The 21092-nt window shown below is 44.2% G+C and overlaps 1 protein-coding gene across 1 annotated transcript; it reads left to right on the top strand.

Annotated features, from left to right (window-relative positions):
• The first annotated feature begins 984 nt into the window (after positions 1-984).
• On the top strand, positions 985-4233 carry LOC133916164 (receptor-like protein kinase FERONIA). Its single transcript, XM_062359705.1, has one exon. It carries the CDS (start codon positions 1260-1262, stop codon positions 3948-3950), a length of 2691 nt encoding a protein of 896 aa, XP_062215689.1. The 5' UTR covers positions 985-1259; the 3' UTR covers positions 3951-4233.
• The last annotated feature ends 16859 nt before the right edge of the window (positions 4234-21092 follow it).

Genomic DNA, 21092 nt, shown 5'->3' with positions numbered 1-21092 from the left:
CGTCACGATCCCGAACACAGCTGCATGTTAGGTCTTTTTGGCACAGTCAGGTCTTGAACGGGTTAAATTTAGTTTTAAGAAATTTTAGATTTAGAAATGTAGATGAATCGAGAGTATTTAGTTAAATCTAATATGTATCTCGGTGGTGCTGAACAGACTGGGCATATGGTGCTGAAACAAAAAAAAATGTATGGCCCACAGGAGGCCCCTCATTCCGCGTCACCCCATTCACTCGACAGCCGATGCGTCAATCCATCCATTAGTGACGGTGGAGGGGGACGTCGGCACGCGGCGCGCGGGCTGGCTCGCAGCTTGCATTTGGCAGCTGCTAGCCCTTCCGCCGCTAGAGCCTGGCCACTCGCGCCCCTCCCTCGGACCCCCAGGTCGCTGACTACTGGGCCCGCACTGTCGGCCCCACGCGTCACTGGCTGATACGAACGCTAGCAATTGGCTGTCAGCAACAACAAACCATCCTGAGCCTCATTAAAAACCGGAATATAATCCTAGGAGAATGGTCTAATGTATTTACGGCATGTATTTAATTCATAGCATGATGTATAAATATTTTATTTTCTTTCTTATTTTCTTACACAGGATTTTTTCTGACTTTATCATAAATTTTAAGATAATTATTATCTCTTGTTACGCTATGAATTGACGCAAACGTAGATAGATCAGGCCAGCTCTCTCTCGTCGTAGTTACCCAACACGGCTGGCGACGCTCAATGACGGCATGGACCCCACGCCATCCGTCCTCGCACCAGCACATGGCCGCGATTCCCATCACCGCGCTGCAACGGGACGGGAAAGCGAGACTACTACCCCGAAACGGGACGGGAAAGCTCAGCTGAGCACGACAGTGCGAGCTGTCCTCCACACCCCGCACGTTTCTGACCCCACTCGTCACTGCACAGCAGGCCCACACGTTTCTGACCCCACTCGTCAGTGTCATCACCGCGACCGCATGCCCGCAGCGACGCGGCGGCAGTAACGCACATGGAGCAACCGAGCAGGCAGCGGAGTAGGTCGCCGTTGCCGGCCTTGCTCCCGCTTAATGCCGCGCCCGTAATCCAACCGAGACCTCTCGTTTCCTTTCCCTTCCCTTTAACGCCACCCGCTGCGGCTGCCACCTTCCCTTCTCCACCCCGCAAATCTCGCCTCCGCCGCCGACTCCGCCCGCGAGTCCACCCCAGATCGGCGCGGGCGCGCCGCTTCATGCTTGATCTGTGATCCCGCCGCGGCAAGGAGCGAGAGGGACCATGAGAGGCCCCGCGTTTCTGCTGCTCGCGCTGCTCCTGGTCGCCTGCGCGGCGGCGGCGCGGGCGCAAGCGGGCGATGGCAACTCCTCGTCCACGCCGTCAACCGCGTTCGTGCCGCGGGACGACATCCTGCTGGACTGCGGCGCGACGGGGCAGGGCAACGACACGGACGGCCGGGTGTGGACCGGGGACGCGGGCTCCAAGTACGCTCCGGCCAACCTCGCCTCGGCGTCCGCGGCGGGGCAGGACCCCTCGGTCCCGCAGGTGCCCTACCTCACCGCGCGGGTCTCTGCGTCCCCCTTCACCTACACCTTCCCGCTCGGCCCCGGTCGCAAGTTCCTCAGGCTTCACTTCTACCCGGCCAACTACACCAACCGCGACGCCGCCGACGCGCTCTTCTCAGTCTCCGTCCCCGTCCCCGGAGGCAACGTCACGCTCCTCTCCAACTTCAGCGCCTACCAGACCGCCGCCGCGCTCAACTTCGACTACCTCATCCGGGAGTTCTCCGTCAACGTCACCTCCCCGACGCTTGAGCTCACCTTCACCCCGGAGAAGGGCCACCCCAACGCCTACGCATTCGTCAACGGCATCGAGGTCGTCTCCTCCCCCGACCTCTTCGAGATCTCGACCCCGAACATGGTCGTTGGGGACGGCAACAACCAGCCGTTCCCGATCGATGCCGGCACTGCTATGCAGACCATGTACCGGCTCAACGTCGGAGGCCAGGCGATCTCCCCCTCCAAGGACACCGGCGGTTATCGGTCGTGGGACGATGACTCGCCGTACATTTTCGGCGCCGCGTTCGGGGTTACCTACCCGAACGATAAGAGTGTCACCATCACGTACCGGGACAATATGCCGGAGTATGTGGCACCGGTGGATGTCTACTCCACGGCACGCTCAATGGGTCCGGACAAGAATGTGAACTTGAACTACAATCTCACATGGATGATGCAGGTGGATGCTGGTTTCATGTACCTTGTCAGGCTTCATTTCTGTGAGATCCAGTCCCCGATCACTAGGGTCAATCAGCGGGTGTTCGACATTTACATCAACAACCAGACAGCCATGAAGGGTGCTGATGTGATTGCTTGGGCGACCATGGCTGGTGCTACTACTGGTAGTGGCAGTCCTGTGTATCAAGACTATGTGGTGAGCACATTGGGTTCAGGGGCCATGGATTTATGGGTGGCTCTCCATCCGGATGTTGACTCAAAGCCACAAATATATGATGCTATCCTCAATGGGATGGAGGTGTTCAAGTTACAGCTTAGTAATGGGAGCCTTGCGGGGCTCAATCCTGTCCCAAGTGCTGAATCATCGGTGGATGAGGGGGCTAAGAAGAAGTCGACTGTCGGGCCTATTGTTGGTGGAGTGGTTGGAGGTTTGGTAGTTCTTGCGCTTGTATGTTGCTGCTTCTTTGTGATCTGCAGGCGTAGGAGGAGTGCTGGGAAGGATGCAGGCATGAGTGATGGGCATTCTGGTTGGCTGCCGCTGTCGCTTTATGGCAATTCACACACTTCCAGTTCAGCCAAGTCGCACACTACTGGTAGCTATGCTTCATCTTTGCCATCCAACCTGTGCCGCCATTTCTCTTTTGCTGAGATCAAGGCTGCAACAAACAACTTCGATGAGTCTCGTATTCTTGGTGTGGGTGGATTTGGTAAAGTTTACGATGGTGAGATTGATGGGGGAACAACCAAGGTGGCTATCAAGCGTGGCAATCCTTTGTCTGAGCAGGGTGTGCATGAGTTCCAGACTGAGATTGAAATGCTGTCGAAGCTCCGCCATCGTCATCTTGTGTCGCTGATTGGATACTGCGAGGAGAAGAATGAGATGATCCTGGTCTACGACTACATGGCTCATGGAACTCTACGTGAGCACCTGTACAAGACCCAGAAGCCGCCGCTTACCTGGAGGCAGCGCTTAGATATCTGCATTGGTGCAGCTCGTGGGCTTCACTACCTTCACACCGGTGCAAAGCACACCATCATCCACCGTGATGTGAAGACAACAAACATCCTCCTGGATGAGAAATGGGTTGCCAAGGTTTCAGATTTTGGTCTGTCCAAGACTGGCCCATCTATGGACCACACTCATGTGAGCACAGTTGTCAAGGGCAGTTTTGGTTACCTCGATCCTGAATACTTTCGCAGGCAGCAGCTCACTGAGAAATCTGATGTCTACTCTTTCGGTGTTGTGCTGTTTGAGGTTCTGTGTGCACGGCCTGCCTTGAACCCTACTCTCGCAAAAGAAGAAGTTAGCTTGGCGGAGTGGGCGTTGCACTGCCAGAAGAAGGGCATTCTTGATCAGATTGTTGATCCCTTCCTGAAGGGAAAGATCGCTCCACAGTGCTTCAAGAAGTTTGCCGAGACAGCTGAGAAGTGTGTTTCTGATCAGGGCATTGACCGTCCTTCGATGGGGGATGTGCTTTGGAACTTGGAGTTTGCCCTTCAAATGCAGGAAAGCGCAGAAGAGAGCGGAAGCATTGGTTGTGGGGTGTCAGACGAGGGCATTCCCCTTGTGATGGTTGGAAAGAAGGATCCTAATGACCCGTCGATCGAATTAAGCACCACCACAACGACCACCACTTCTATAAGCATGGGTGATCAAAGTGTTGCGAGTATTGACTCGGATGGGCTGACGCCTAGTGCTGTCTTCTCACAGATCATGAATCCCAAGGGGCGGTGAGGTAAAACTAGTTCCATTCGTTACCTCTGCAGGCATAATTTATTGATTCAGCATATTTGCATGAGTTTGTGCTGTTGATGCTCTCTCAAGTTATGGACCGGAAGTTAGATAATTGTTTCATACGAGACATTCTGTCTTGCCCTGTACTTTTCTCCAGTGTTGTAATGACTATACACTTATCGGTTTGTATTGTACCACTGCTATTGACCCAACGAGTACTACTGCTCTCTTTTTACTGAGAAATGCGAAATAAAAAAAGTGAAGGAAGGGTGCCCTATAGATATTTGATCTTGCCTCCTGTCCCCCCATGTTTCAGGGAAATTTTTGATGAAAAAAAGGAACGATGAGTTTATCCATTCATTGAACCCTAGTTCGGGACTAACGGGGCTCGAATCCGCAGCTTCCGCCTTGACAGCGTGGTGCTCTGACCAATTGAACTGTACGAGAAAGTGATGTGCGCCAACCTTTTTTTGGATTGTTGTGTGACTTGCTGTTAGGAAGGAGTCTGAGCTCTGAATTCGATAGCAACACTTGTTATCAATTTTTCACTCTAAGTGGGTCGCTGAATTGATAGATTGTTTTCGATTATTAGCATACCTGGCAGCGGGGTCTTCGTCCTTTAGACAAATTTCAATTTTCAATCTAAGTGGGCCGAACAAATTGATAGATCGTTTTCCACAATTAGCGGTGGTGACAGCTGAGATACTCTTGCTTAGACAAATTGATGTGTACAGAGTTGTGAGCACGTCCCATTGGATTAGAGGTACTGTGTTAGGGACACTAATATTTTTTATATGCAGCAGGTGTTGATTGATTGTTGATGGTGCCTAACAGCATAGGGCGGGCAACCGTTGTTCAATCTTCTTGTTCCATGTTATAGTTATAGAGAAAAAAAGTATAACCAACATTATTAGTTGTTAGTAGATATTGGGCAATCTCTGTGTAATTCAATTCCGTTGCCTGGGCATTATCTGTCAGTTGTCACTACACTTTCTCAAGCTTGCTCCTTCACAACCCAAACTGAAAGACGGAGAAGTCGTAATGCGAATCATGCCAATGCTTCACCTCAAATTCGCAACGGATGGACGCCTCTGTATTCCTGTGTGAGTTGTTTCTTTTCCCAACCGTGAATCATGCCTTTCTGGCCGGACCTAATCCTGCCTGTTTTCAGGTCCCATGATCTGTCGTGGTTTTTCTTTCATTTTCTTTTTAGCGAACGGTTTTTGTTGGGAGTGCAAGCAGCCGTATCCAGCTATCAGCACAAGTCATAACCACGAGGCGTGTCAGGGTGTCACTCTGCATCAGTTATGTGAGGCAGTCGTACCTGCTGTCCAGCTACACCTGATCTTTCTTGCAAGAATCGGCTCTGCCCCAAAGGAAAATTGGAAGGGAAATGACAAGAGAATGGAAAGAGCTCCTGCCTCATCGTGCGAGGGATTCGCACTTTCCACTTGCCAGCAGCTGTCCCCAGTTGCAGGCCTGAATTATATCGAAGTGATGAACTGGTGCACGACCAGGTAGAGTACCGACGTAACCTAAGCATGTGGTGTGGATCATCCAGTTGCTTCGCTTGTTGTACAACAACACCCAGAGCAAAAAACAAAAATAGAAAGTATATGTTTTGTGATGATGATGATTATGGGAGATTGAATCGGCAAGTGTGAGATTGAATTGGCAAGTGTGATCAGGTGTGTACATGCTCTTCTCAACATATAGAGTGTGTTTGTTACTCTACGAGATTTTGTAAGCTGTATCGTATAAGCAGGTTGAGTGGAGTCATATTTGTTGAAAAGAAAAATATTTGGTTGTATTCTCTTAAATTAATTTGAGATTACATGAGCAGATGTAAGAGTTGAGATTATGATTAGTTACTCGTATGAAGATGATTTAATGTCACTGATAAGTAAAACTGTCTAAATGAGCGGATGCAGAGTCTGCATCGCGTCGCGCCAAACTGTTGAGTGAGACCGTATATTTGCACCCGGGCTAAGATGCAAATCGAGTTTCACTCCTGAATTAAAATAAGACCATATATCTTTTTTCAGGAGTTAATACAAGCAACCACCTATCTTTTTTCAGGAATCTGGATTCACTGGGCCACCGTAAATATACGGTGGGTGCATACTATATACGATAAAGGGCTCAAAAATCAACGTCGTTGTTCTGAGAGAGAGAGGAGCCAGCGTTCTAAGGCTGAGGGAGCTGTTTGGACCAGCCTTGTGCAGAACAAACTGGCAGGCTTAAAGCCCTCGCAAGCCCAATAGCGGTGTTAGATTCGGCAAAATCTTTAGATTAGGCTGGATTATACTGCATGTATTAAGCCCATTTCGCCCTGTTTCTGCTTCACCTACTACATAAAGAAAAGCCGAAGTAGTGTTAGGGCCTGTTTGTTTCAGCTAGAGATTCTGAAAAGCAACTTATAAAAGTTGGATTGTTAAAAGCTGGATTGTGAAAAGCTGGATTGTGAAAAGCTTTTAGATTGTAGATTCTAAAAAAATTTAATGGACAGTTTAGTAAAATGGACTTTCACAATCTACCAAAAGCTGAGGAAAACCAGCTTATCAGATTCTCACAATCCAACCAGCAGATTTTAAAAAGCTATAACCAAAAGCTGCCTGTTTGTTTCAGCTTCGGATTATAAAAGCTGAAAGCCAGAATTCGAAGCTGAAACAAACAGGACCTTAATTTGCTCGATTCTACAGCAGCTACAACCTACAAGTAAGCAGAAACTATGAATGAACGGGGAAAGCAAAAATTGTCTCCCACCAGCTCCTCTACAGTTTTGCATCCAACTTCTGCACAAGCAAAATACTATGCCGGACCTTAAGGATATAGGTTGTGGCTCTGTGTGTCAGCGATGATGTTATCTCATGTAATTATATCAGAGGAATCGTTTCCTGTTTCTTAGTGTGCTTTCTTCGTTTCTTTTCTCTTTCCTTCACATGTCCCTTCATTTTTCTAGGTGCGACTTAACCGGCAACAAGATCATTTGCTATAGTTACCACAGTAGCAAGCAATAGTAATTACTGAAAGGGGCACCTGATTTCCCCAATGCGCTTCTTGCCGTAACATTCAAGGCATTGCCGTAATATGTTGTCCAATCATTCAAGACAAAGAAACACCAAAATTTCAAGTTTAACTTGTAACTTAAAGATTCAGACTTCCAGAGTTAAGGAAAATAAAGTCCCATACGGAAATCCTCGCTTTCAACCCAAATTCAAGAACATTTTATTCAAGAATTCGAGAACTTCCCGTTTGAATCCAATAAATGTCAACTCGAATCCAAGTAGTCCCGAGAATTCAAGAAATTTCAACTCACATGGTCCAATTTTTTTCAACTTAAAGCACTTGAGCTAGCGGATCCATAAGCATCCATATCAGTTGTCACACATGCTTTCAGCTGCAATGGCGAGTTGTTGGACCACATGAGATTCGCGCACCACTTTGCCATCCATAGTGTGGAGGCAGCTGTGGCGGTGCAATGACAAGGTTGAATACGATGGCTATGTAACCAAAATATGCTATGCGTATTACTACAGAACATCATATATATATTGGTCTATCAGTGCTAGTTCAATAGTAACAAATACTATTGACGTATTAATGCCGGTTCTTAAACTCCTATGGGTGAACAGCCACTGAGGAGTTAAGAACCGGCATTGATAGTATCTATCAGTGCTGGTTACATATACCAACCGACACTAATGGGGCGTTACAGTATAAAGCCCTTCTCCCCCAAGCACAACCAGAGCTGCCGCAAGCCCACCAGAACAACATCGTTCGCTATTTTTGCCATCTTTACGGTTGGAGGAATCAAGATTTGGAGGAGTCAAGTGCTCTAAGGTTAATAAGATGTTCTATATTTTCTTTTTAGATAGATTTACTTGATAGATTACTCTAGGGTTGATGCTTGGTGCTTGTTCTACGGTTTTGGATTTAGAGATATAATTGAGATCTAATTTAGGAGAAGTTTGCAACTTTGTCATTGTTAGATGTATAGAGATGATCTACATTTAATTCTTAGTTGGATTTAGTTGCTATATTGCTCTAGATTTGAATTTAGATGATTGTTCTTTGGTGTTAAATTTTGAATTAGCAAGAGCTCCAATATGATATAAATTAGAGAAAGATCGATATTTTATCGTTGTAGATGATTTAAGGAGTATATTAATAGTCATATGTAAATATATATGGGTGTGTACATTAAAAATTATGGAGAATTGCAAATTTGTCACTACTAGAATCGTTATTGCCATTAAAAAATTACAAAAATACCACTAGAACTGTCACTCGAGTGGTATTTTTGCAAAGAATAAAAAATCAGGGAGATGTTTGCAAATGCCCCTAAAATCTAGCTCTAATTTTCTAGTATGTGGTTTGAGTATATTTTCAAAGTCTTGAATTTAAATAATAATCCAGTGGATTTTCTCTCTTCATTAATCAACATAGTCAATTTAACATAATTGATATAATACTGTGTTGTAGGGATGTCACGTCCACCCACAGATTGCAATCGGACACGGCCGCCTTTGGAAGGCGGGTCCCCCGACCCGGCCCAAGTACCGGAAGGAGATGAGCTCTCAAATAGGGACCAATCAAGACGTGTGGTAATTCAATGATTTTTTTCTAGAGTTTCAAATGTTTAATGATTATAAGTTGAATGTATTTAATTATAATGATTTGCAGATGAATCGGTCATGGATGTACAAGGATCGAGGGCCAGAGTTCTTTATTTGCGTTGAGGATTTTCTGAGGGCTACCATAGTGTACAAGAAGCCAAAAAGGAAGCGTGCTGATTACTATATATATTGTCCATGTGTCGACTGCAAGAACGAGAAGCAGTTTTCAAACATAGAGCATATTCATGCACACTTGATTCGCAGGGGTTTCAAGGCTGGCTATACTCATTGGACCGAGCACGGTGAACTTGAAGATGTTGGGTGTGAAGGGCAACCAACAGTCGAAGAAGACATAAGCAACGATATGACAGCTAATGAAGACTTCGATATGTCGGCATTTGAAGATACTTTTGTCGAGAACGTTGGAGGGGACACTTTTGTTGGCAACAATGAAGACGGCTTAGAGCAAATGTTGCGCGATGGGGAGGGAGGCTTCACCAGTGAAAGACAACATCAAAAGTTCCAGCGCATGGTAGAGGACTCTAAAACACCAGTTTACCTAAACAGTAAAGATGAGCATAACAAGTTGCATGTGGTGCTGACACTGATGCAAATAAAGGCTAGCAATGGTTGGGCCGATAATGGCTTCAATGAATTGTTATAATTCTTGAGGGAATTTCTTCCAAGGGGGAACGTGTTGCCCGAAAATACGTACCATGCCAAGCAGGTTCTCTGCCCATTGGGATTAGAAGTAGAGAAAATACATGCATGTGAAAACGATTGCATGTTGTTTCACGACGAGGATGTAGACTTGGAAGCATGTCACATTTGCAATGCACCACGGTACAAGTGCAACGTTGATGACATCGAGAGCGATGGAGGGGGGGTGAAGAGAAAGAAGAAAAAACCTCCCGTTAAGGTAGTTTGGTATTTCCCTATAATCCCCCATTGAAGCGATTATTTGCTAATAGAGCGAATGCCGAGTTGATGAGATGGCATGTTGAACAACGCAAAAAAGATGGAATGCTTAGACACCCTGCTGATGGCATGCAATGGATGAGATTTGATTCAAAATATAATGAATTCAGAGATGACGTGAGGAATATAAGGTTCGGGTTGAGTACGGATAGGATGAATCCTTTCAGCAACACGAGAAGTACTCATAGTACTTGGCCCATGACTCTCTTTATTTACAACCTTCCATTTTGGATGTGCATGAAGCAGAAGTACCTTATGATGCATTTGCTGATTAGTGGGCTGAATCAACCAGGCAACGATATCGATGTGTACCTCAAACCATTGGTTGAAGAGCTTCTTGTATTATGGAAAGATGGTGTACGGGTATGAGATGAGTACAGACGTGAGAATTTCACCCTGCGCGCAATGCTGTTCGTAACGATCTCAGATTGACCCGCTCTTGGTAACCTGTCAGGGCATACTATAAAATGGTACAGTGCTTGGAGGAAACAATGGATGTGTTCAGTGCTTGGAGGAAACAGGGGGGGGGGGATGGCGGTGGCTGAAGAACAGTCAAAAAATGATCTTCATAGGTCATCGTAGGTTCCTTCATCTAAATCACCCATACCGCAAGAGTAAAAGAGCTTTTGACGGGACAATGGAGCATCGTCAAGCTCCAAAAATTCACACTGGAGAACAGGTATTTAAGATGGTAAAAACACTTAGAGTTGTACTTGGAAAGGGCTAGGCAGTACAAAAATCCCGGCTGGGTAACATGCTCCTATGCGGAAAAAGTTATCAATATTTTGGTTGCTGCCTTATTGGAAGTATCTTATGGTCCGACACGTAATCGACGTCATGCACGTGGAGAAGAATGTGTTTGATAGCTTGATTGGTACTTTATTAGACATATCCGGTAAAACAAAAGATACACTAAATACACGACTGAACCTGGAAGAAATGAACCTCAGGAAGGACCTACATTACATACAATTAGACAATGGCAAAAAGAAACTTCCCACACCTTGCTACACTATGAGCAAGGAAGAGAAGATCCGCCTGTGTGGTTGCCTGCGTGATATCAAAGTTCTGACTGGTTACTTCTCCAACATTAGGAGCTTAGTAAACATGAAAGATAAGAAGTTAGTTGGCATGAAGTCTCATGATTGTCATGTGATGATGATGCAGAAGTTTTCAGTTGCAATTAGAGGTATTTTGCCGGATAAGGTCCGAGACCTAATCATGAAGTTGTGTTGGTTCTTCAACGCAACTTCAATCCATATCAAAGATCATGTTTCATTCACTCAAATATACTTTGCAGTTTTGCAATAATCACTTGTAGTGAGCCCGTATGTTAATATGCACATGAGCATACTACGCTCCACAAATCCAACGAAGTCAGAAGATTGGATTGCAAGAGAGCACAAAGATAATTTTGGTAATTGGTTACGTTAACACATGATGGGTAAGGATACTGACGATGCTCTGTTGGAACTGCTGGTTAATGGCCCGTCAACTACGATTCGCACATTCTAAGCATACGAGATCAATGGCTATACATTTTATACGAGAGCACAAGACAACAAGAGTACTAATCAAAATAGCGGTGTCCGTATTGATGCCTACGATTGCGCTGACAATAGGGAGACTTACTATAGATTCATAGAGGAGATTTGGGAGCTTGAATATGGCGAGTTGATGGTCCCTCTGTTTCGGTGCCAATAGGTCAGACTCCCAGGGGGAGTCAAGGTCGTCAAGTATGGTATGACTACCGTGGACCTCAAACTTGTCGGATACAGAAACAACCATTCGTGCTTGCTAAGGATGTTGCACAAGTCTTCTATATAAAGGTCCCGGACCAAGCTAACAAGGAGGAGCGTCACGTGATTTTTCAAGGAAAACGAAAGATTGTCGGTGTTGAGGATGTTGTCGACGAAGAAGACTGCGACAAATTCAATGACCTGCCTCCTTTTGGACAGAGTGTCGAACTTCCTCTCATTGATGATACTGAGAAAGCTACTTACATACGCTGCGACCATAACGAAGCATTAATCGTTTAATGAAAGCAGCTTTCATGTATTTGGCGACCATAACAAGAAGTAACTTTTTGAAAGTTCAGATTTGAGTGTCGGACCAGGCGATCGGGCTTATGTGACACCACACTTTTCTCTTGTTGGAAATCTGAACTATTAAGTTTGTGTATGTTTGATTTGGTTAAAATTCAAATTTAGTGCACATTTCATGCATTCAAGTATTCATTACTTTTCATATGTACTTTGACACTACAAGTATCGTGCACCAATTTCACATAAAACCCGATTTCCGTTATATCTGCCGTCGAAATTGGTCTAAACTGGTTTAGACTGGTCTAGACTAGGTCCTAGACTAGTCTAGACCATGTTAAACTAGATTAAACCATATTAGACCAATTTCGACATTAATATTACAAATTTCACATTAATAATTCAAAATTGATATTAGTATTAAAAATTTGACATTAATATTACAAAATTTACATTACTATTACAAATTTGGCATTAATATTACAAGTTTAAAATATACAAAATAAACTTTGACATTAATATTACAAATGTGAATTGGTTAGAATTCAAATTGGATTAAAAGGAGAAAATCAAATGAAGAGCTAAAAATTACAAAGTTAACCAAGAATCAGTGGTTAACATTAATTTTCATGTAAAGAGTATGAAAAATTAAGTTTAACATAATTGGTTTCACATGTTTTTTTTTGATACGGATATTTGATAATTTCATTACGGAATTAACAAATTACAGACTTATTAATGAAATAAAGATAATTCAATGCACATTTTATGCATGCAAGTATTTTTATCATGTAGGCGACAAGAATACAAACTCAATAAATTTGGTTTCATATTTTTCTCAATTCTAATCATTTTTTATGAATTTTTTCAAGTTTTTAGCCGAATTTAATAATAGAAGAATATTTCCAGGGAAAAAAATTATCAGTGCCGGTTCTATATAGAAACCAGCACTCATACTCCACATATCAGTGCCGGTTGGTACATAGACCTGACACTGATACTTCTTCTATCTATATCCAACACTTAACTGCCGCACCATTCAACATCCTTAGCCCGCCGCTGCTCCTCTGAGCTCTGCCGACATGCTCCTCCTCCTCCGTACGCGCCACCCCGCCGACCTCCGACACGCCTCCCCGTTGACCCCCGACGCGCCGCCACTCCTCCTCCTAACGTGCCGCCCCGCCGACTCCTCCCCGATGCGCCGCGCCGCAGCCAGCTGCAGCCTCCTCCTGACGCGACCCCAGCGCCTGCGGCCTCCTCCCCTGCGACCTCCTCTGCGCGAACTCCTCCCCGGTGACCTCCTCCATCTTCTTCCTCACGGCCGGCCGCCTCAGCCCCTCTCTTCGTCGACCGCCTCAGCCTTGTAGGTGAGTCTCCGCCTGTCCGATTTGGGTTACTATGAAGATTGCTATGAATAGAGAGGGAAAAAAAGAGAGGAGATGGGCTTAGGGATTTCTTTTTGTTCTTCAAGCTTATGAATTGAGAGGAAAAAATGGAACTCTGGTTTAACTTAGTTGTAGGTATATATGTTTGTATGCTCGATGTCATGTGTTTGTATTGTATCAACTCTGGTTTAACTTAGGTATATATGTTTGTATTTTGGATGCCACCAAAATATGTTTGTATGCTCGATGTCATGTGTTTGTATTGTATCAAGCCATGTTTTATTCAAAATATGTTTAAATGTGTCTATTGTATCAAGATATCTTTGAATTCTGGATGTCATGAGTATGTATCATGCTATGCATCTATGTTAGTGCCTGCAAAGTTGAAGAATACAGATGATGTACAATCGTTGAATACAATCTGCAACATAAGTCAACCAAAAATGTACATTCTTTACTCTATTTGTTTTCTTTGTATCTTTTGCCCTGGAATCCTGCAACACATATGATCACATTTTGTGTTCTCACTTGTCAATAGGTTCCCCGAACACTGCCCTCTGTTGTCCACATACTCCCTGTTGTACTGTATTTTTGACTCCTGTTGTCCTATCCTCTCTTTCCATTTATTTTTTTTCTCTTGTTGTTGTATAACACTGCCAAGGCTCCCTTGCACAGCTTGCTTAGTCTCATTCTCCAGGTGCTCCCTCCTCTCTGCTCTATCTCTCATTCGTAGTTACCTCCCTTCTATTTTCCCTAGCAACTCCACTCGTCGCTACTGACTTCGGTAAGCCTTCTTACTCACTCTTCATTATAAACCTTCATATATCACACCATATCTCCTAGATCTCGGATGTCTTTGCTTTTTATCTTCTTTCATGTAAAGGGCACCCCATGTGTCCATGCATTTGAACGAAACATCGCCATATCTATTGTGTTCTTGTTTTTATCATAAACTAAACGAGTAACTATGCTATTTTAGCACTCTACTTACCAAAATTCTGTCTATTATGCCGATCAATGTTCTTGCTTTTACAACATGTAACTTTTGCATTATTAGAGTACCTAAGTCTTTATCTTTAGAAATGTTTTCCTTCGGTGATGTAAAGAACCTTAGTAAACCATCAATGTAGTATGTGCTTATATTCATCTTTCAAGGTTTTAGATAATTACATGATCACCGTCGCAATTCGACTTTGCAACCCTTTATTCTTTCGTTATTTGATATATTATGCTTATGACCATAATAGCTTCTATAGTTTTATTCAAAGCATTCCCCTTACTTTCATTTGAATTTATCAAGAATAACTACAACAAAACCTAAATCACAGTATATGTATGAAAGTATATCCTAGATTACACTATTTGTATTCACCAGTTCTATAAACCTTTTATTTTATAGTAATAGCATTATTTATCATGAAACCTGATTTTGGGTTGTCATAAAATGTCATACTTTAATCCCTTGTCTGTTTCCTGTGGCATGTTGTCTGAAATAATACTTCAGAATTTGTTATTATTGACCTTCAGCCGGAAGGACACAATGTCATGTCTCATTCGTCATGTCTATGATGTTAGTAATAACTTATCATGTACTATTTTAATACAAGAACATGCCTCTAGAGGAGTTGCAGTTTACAAATAATGTGCTCTGCCTGAAAGATTATATTCATTGATTACTCATAGTTTCATAGTGAGCGCTTACTTTACCGTTATCAACGGATTTGAGAATTTTTCCTACATTTCCAATCCTCATTAGTGGCGGTTCAAAATCGTCATAAGTGGCGGGTTTTGAACCGCCACTAATTACTCGGCACTGAACCAACAACTAAAATTTCAGAAATGATACAAATTGAAAGAGCAATCGGCTACAAATAAATGAAGCGGTTATGTTAATTCACCTTGATATTCAGAAGAGTTGTTAACCGACATTTAACTATATTACCTCGTGAATTTTAATTCATATTTTATTATTTTTATGTAGGAATGGCACATACAAAATTCAACTGCCGTGCACGGCCCCACCCTGTCCCCCCTCAGATACAAGGCCCCTCCTCAGATCCGGATCCAACCTCGGTACAAGATGAGCCTGCAAACATGGAGTTGGACCAGACGGGAGGCGGTAGCCCGAGTGCGTACCTCAACATGTATCAAATTGAGTTGGAGACAATCGCTGATGCTGCGCAGGGCACGACCGAAGATGATGTTCTGGATGGTTAGGTCGATCCTGATGCTGATGCTTCGGAGGGTGAGACGTTCGAAGAAGAGAGGAGTGGACGAGGTCCCAGAAGGATACCCAAGGGATGTTTCATCATCACGGAGGTCAATTCAGTCGGGGAGCCCACGAGACCTAAAGTTGTTCTGGGGCCGTTCAAAACAGCAATCGGGTGTCTAGTGAGGGACTATGTTGCAATCACATATAGAAGATGGAGAGGTAGATGAGATGACATGTGGGTGGTTCCTGATAACATCAAGGATCTTATGTGGGGCAAGTTGGTGGCGAAGTTTGAATACCCTGAAGGATGCAACATGGTCAAAGCGAAGAGTCGTGCCCTATCAACAATGGCCATCACGTTCAAGAATTTCAAGGGTAAGCTATGGAGAAATTATTACTTGGTGGGCCGGACACCGAAATGGGATAATTATTCGACGGTGGAACCATTTTGGAACAATTTCGTAGAGTACAGGCAGTCAGAGGAAGCTCAACGACTAAGTAAGGTAAACAAGGCTAACTCCCACAAGAACGTGTACTCCCACAGAACTAGCTCGCGTGGGTACGTGAGGAAATACAACGAGTGGAAAGAGATGGAAGAATAAGTAACCTGCAGTGGTGCCACACCTCAGATGACCGACTGGATTGAACGAGCGAAGCACTATCTGTACGCGAGAGGGGTGACTTTGTCAGCATATGACATCCTAAATTTCAAAAGTGATAGAGAACAAGAAGTGACGCAAAGAATTACAGATGCTCACGCCCAGTCTTTCCAAGGCTCTTTCAGGCCACAAAGGGAGAAAGACCAACTAACCTTGGCTCTGGGAACCAAGGAGCACCCAGGTCGCATTAGAGACAAAGGTGTGGTGCCTTGGAAAGAGAATTTCCGAGAAGTTGCCGAAAGTTACAGGAGTTGGAAGAGAAGGAGAGAAGAACCGAAAGACCTGCTGGCTATAGTATGACAAGAACTTGTACAGGAGCGTCAAATGGCAGACGCCAAAATCAAAGAAGCACTTCAGCAAGTAAACAGGCAGCAACAGGGCAAAGAAAATGTTGTGAGCCCTGGTGGTCGTCGAAGCAGCTGCACGTCTGTAGGGTTTGCCAAAGAAGAATCAGCTCGTTACCCCGTGGACGACATCACAGAAAGTAAAGTGTGTAAGCTTGTTGTGCCCACCTTGAACATTACCACCACAATGGCTATGGGGCAGGTCGACCCATGCATGGAAGGAGCTCTCTTCAACGATCTTCCGATACCGTGGGGATACGCCAAGGTCCACGTGGACTCCGTGCGAAGGCCGTACCGTAAGATTGGCATGGATTACCTCAGAGAGATGGGTTCCAGGAGGATTGGATCAAACATGGGTGGCTTTGTTCTGTGGCCTAAGCGCTACACAGTGTTTGAAGATGAGACCGACGAGTCGTCTAATGCGGAGTCGGACCCACCACACAGAATTTCTTCGACTCCTCCATGGTCGCCGCCACTGCCACCGTCACAAAGAAGAGAGCCAACTCCTCCACGGTCACTACCACCGCCACCGTCACCTAGAATAGAGGCAACTCCTCCCACTCCGAATTTTCCACCAATGGAGCCAACTCCTCCCCTCAGAAGTCAGCACCAGTGCCACCAAGAGAGGCAACTCCTCCCCCTCTGAAGTTGACAACAACTGCACAATCTAAGAATTTGATTTTATCTCAGAAGTCAGCTTCATCCCAGAAGCAAATGGCACCTAAGAAGGTGGCAGCACATGAGAAGTTACCTTATGAACAAATACCAGAGGAAACCAGAGCGACAGTGGACGCCCGTGTCAAGAAATTCTTTCTTTCAAAAGCTAGAGCCTGAGAAGAAAAAACCAATTTGTGCAGAAACACAGAAGTTTTTCTTGAAGATGGCCAAACCTGTTGAGCGTAAGAGTAAATCAGACTACGCGCGCATCAAAAGAAAGAAATACTTGAAAGAGTCTTCTATCGAACAGATACGACAAGAACAGAATTTAGAAAGATTTCTTGAAGATGCTAAAATGACAAAAGAGCAATTTCTAGATGAGTCCCTGGCACCAAAAGCGACCGAGAGATGGCAATTTATGTTGGGTGAACTCTTGATCGCGCCAAACGTGTGAGACAAACTGATGTATCAACTTCGAAAATTCCATTCATGGTACATGAAGGAGTCGCAGGATGGTAGAGAAATGTTCGAGGCCAGATACAAGGATCAAGATTTTCTTCACAGGTACGGCTCTATTTATATATTATTTGAGGAAATGTATCGACTGTACTAGCAAGATGTCCTCGACGTGTCTATCTTGAGTTGTTGGACTCTGTAAGTGTCGTATACGTATAATTCATAATATACATTCATGTACCATTGGATTGAATGTCTTAACTTATTCCTTATGTAGAATGGAGGTACAAAAATGCAGGACAGAGGGCATCGACCATGTGGCATTCATTGACCCACATTATGTAAACCCGACAATGATGCAATTCGATCCAAAAGGAACCGAGGACTATGCATTGAAGTGTATTCTAAATCTACAATTGAAGAAATGCATACTTTTGCCCTACCACTTTGGGTATGTGTTTTCCTCCATGAATGTTCTACTCTTTTTGAGCAATACATAGTTAGAAATTAGGACCAACTAACCTATGGTGACCTATGTGCAGTTATCACTGAATCCTCCTTATCATCCAGCAAGACATCAGCAAGATCATTGTTTTCGACTCACAAAATAATCCAAAAGAAACCTACCAACCCATCATTGACTTGCTACAAAGGTAAAACCCGACTGTAGCATCTAGGCCCCTAAGAAAAAGGTAAGGGTTTCGGTGATTAATGACAACCATATCATTGTGACTAACATTTTAGCTTTTAAGAAACAAAGAAAGACTTAATTGTCAATGGTGACTTTACACTCTTGCCCATTAAAAGAGTTATGTGATAATCAAAGGACCGGAACGTGAAGGATAAGGATCTTCTAGATCTAAGTGTCACAAGGAGATGAAGGACACTTAGAGTAGTATAGGTTCTTTTTAATCTTAGTCTTTTGACCGTACTATAAAGAGGGGCTAAGAGTTGTAGCTTGACTTAGGAGAGTCTAGACATAGTCGATGCACACTTGTGACTTTCCATTACTAGGTTAACCTCAGAAAATAATTGGTTCCGAATCTCGAAGGTAGAACTCAAAACTGCTCTGAAATAGATAAAATCAATAAAATTTCAGTTCACCGGATGATCCTCTGATGTCAAGGTGAGTACGCCGGAGCAAATTCCTAAGAGTTCTGACTTGAAAAATTGATGAAGAGCACGCCGGATAGTCTGGCGTTCTAAAGGCGAAATCACCGGATAAATAGATGGCTATGAAGTCCAGAAGTAATTCTACACACCGGATAGTCCGGCGTAACAAAGATGATCACCGGATGAATTTTTACAGAGAGGTTGTAAACTATCATCTGGCCCATTTCAATGCACCGGATGATCCGCTGTAGGCTAGGATTAACCACCGGAGGTTTAACGGCTATTTTGTCAGATGTATTAGCACATGATATTCCGGTGTGAAGGGTGTTATTCACACCGGACCTTCCGGCGTTAAGAAAAATTCTGGGTTGTTAGGTAACGACTAATTTTCGATCCTTTGCCTATAGATACCCACTCATTTGGACCTCTCTTGATCTCTTGCGACCCTGTAGCAGCTCATACACTTGGTGTGTCATTTAGAAGCAAGAGAGAGAGAGCACTTGTGTCCATTCTAAGTTCTTAGTGGAGGATTAAGGACTTCTTTGAGTGCTTGAAGAGTAACAAGTGTGCATCTAGCTGTTGTCTAGGCTTGGTCTTTGTCAAGTGAAGCTTGAGGCTTGTTACTCTTGGTGGTTGGCAACACCTAGACGGTCTTGGTGATCGGAGGATTTCTCGGTGAGCTCTTGGAGGAATTATGGGAGCCCCGGGAAAAGAGGGTGTACTTGGTTTGATACCCGCCGATCCGGAGATGGAGAAGGGGTAATCAAGAGGGAGCACTTGAGCCTTGGTGACTCAAGGGGAAGCCACATCCTTGGTGGATGCTCCAACGAGGACTAGGGGGAAGTGCCAACTTCCCGAAACCTCGGAAAAAAAATCGATGTTGTCTTCTCCAACTCTTTACTTTCTTGCATCTTATTTTGAGTTTTGTTATTATTGCAAGTTCTTCTTACGAATTATCTTTCTTAGTTAATTCTTGCTTGGTTAGCTATCTTGTGCTAGTTAAAATTCCTTACTTGCATTTCTTTTAAGTTTTATTTGGTCAAGCAGTAGTTAATTAAAAAAAAATTAATATCCCAATTCACCCCCCTCTTGGGCTATTCGATCCTTTCACCGACTATTTCATTATTGCTCTTGTAATATTTGATTCGATTGAATCTAAGTCTACTTACGGTAATAATCACACATATGTTGGGTTATGGGCATGCTACGCTAGCACAAAATAAATTTTCTCTACCGCATTCAACCAGGAAGCCATGCGAGTAGGGGATCATGAATCATTACCACTTGACGAGCAGTGCAGCGGAAGAAGAGTTGGAGCAGACCAATCCAACGTCGTGCGCGTGAAGTAGTCGATCGTCAACCTCGTCCCGAGCACGTCCCAAGCACCTTCCGAGCACTCGCGAGTACGTCCCGAGTACTCCCGAGCACAACCCGAGTACCTCCGAGCACGTCCCGAGTACCCTCGAGCACGACCCGAGCACCCTCGAGCACATCCCGAGTACCCCGAGCACGTCCCGAGTACCCCCGAGCACATCCCGAGTACCCCCGAGCACGTCCCGAGTACTCCCGAGCAGATCAGCACCGCAATGGTAGCAGCGCCTCTACGGTATCCACACGTACAAGGATGGAATCGCCGTGTGCCGGTGTGCTAGCACCACGCGCCCGGCTAGGGTTTCGAAGGGAGTTCGGGAATAGGAGGCGGCCAGGGTTTTTGGTGGCAAGATCTGTTTTTTTGGAAAAACTCAATGCGCCTTGGCCCCTACCTATTCTTATATAGAGCACGCTAATGGGCCTTTAATCAACATTAAAGCCCATTATGACTCTAAACCCTAATGGACCTTTAATCAACATTAAAACCCATTAGCAGATCCAATCCGTAAACTCGATCGCCTCTAGGGCATATCACCAACAACATATGCAGAGTGTACCTACGATACATCAAGAAGAGTGTCAGACACCGGCTATTCGCGAAGGAATGGATTATCCAACATGACTTTCCTTGTAGGAACCAGGGCCCGTGCAATAATTTATGTGGTTTTTATGTAATGGAATTCGTGGACGGATTCAACGGAGACGCGTCGTACCAGGTGGTCGATGCTGAGGTATGCGACATACATCTTGATGACTAATTTTCAGGCCCGACACGTGTTCATAAGGATTGATTTCTTCAATTGTTGAAATTGCAGCTCCTCGCATTGTCCAGAGATAGACTCATGGCCATTGAAATCAAAGCACTTCAAGAAAAACTTGTCAGGTTCATCAATGACCAAGTCATCAGTCCAATCGGCGAGTTCCATAAATTTGGCTCCTCTCTCTCGTTATCTTCATCCAACAAGAAAAAGCAGAGTTCAGAACCTTCGATTAGCAAGAAACCTTAAACTCTTTTTTATTGTTGTAATGAAACCTCACATGTATGCAGTGTATATATACTATGTCTAGACTTGATATTTTAGAAATGAAATTTATATGTGCTTGTGTATATATGCTGCGATAAAACTTGACGTCTCGTAAATTAAATTTATATGTGTGTCCATAAATATACCGTATACTATTGCCGGTAACCGCCAAAATTTAAAAATACCACAGAATTGGCGGCAACCGCCATATTTTGAAAATAACAGGAAATATCTATCAGTGCTGGTTGGTAAAACAAACCGGCAATGATAGTACACATATC

The sequence above is a fragment of the Phragmites australis genome, chromosome 4 (genome assembly GCF_958298935.1).
Source record: "Phragmites australis chromosome 4, lpPhrAust1.1, whole genome shotgun sequence".
Classification (NCBI taxonomy): domain Eukaryota; kingdom Viridiplantae; phylum Streptophyta; class Magnoliopsida; order Poales; family Poaceae; genus Phragmites; species Phragmites australis.
The sequence above is the reverse complement of the archived record's forward strand: the minus strand, read 5'-3'. Positions and strand labels throughout refer to the sequence as shown.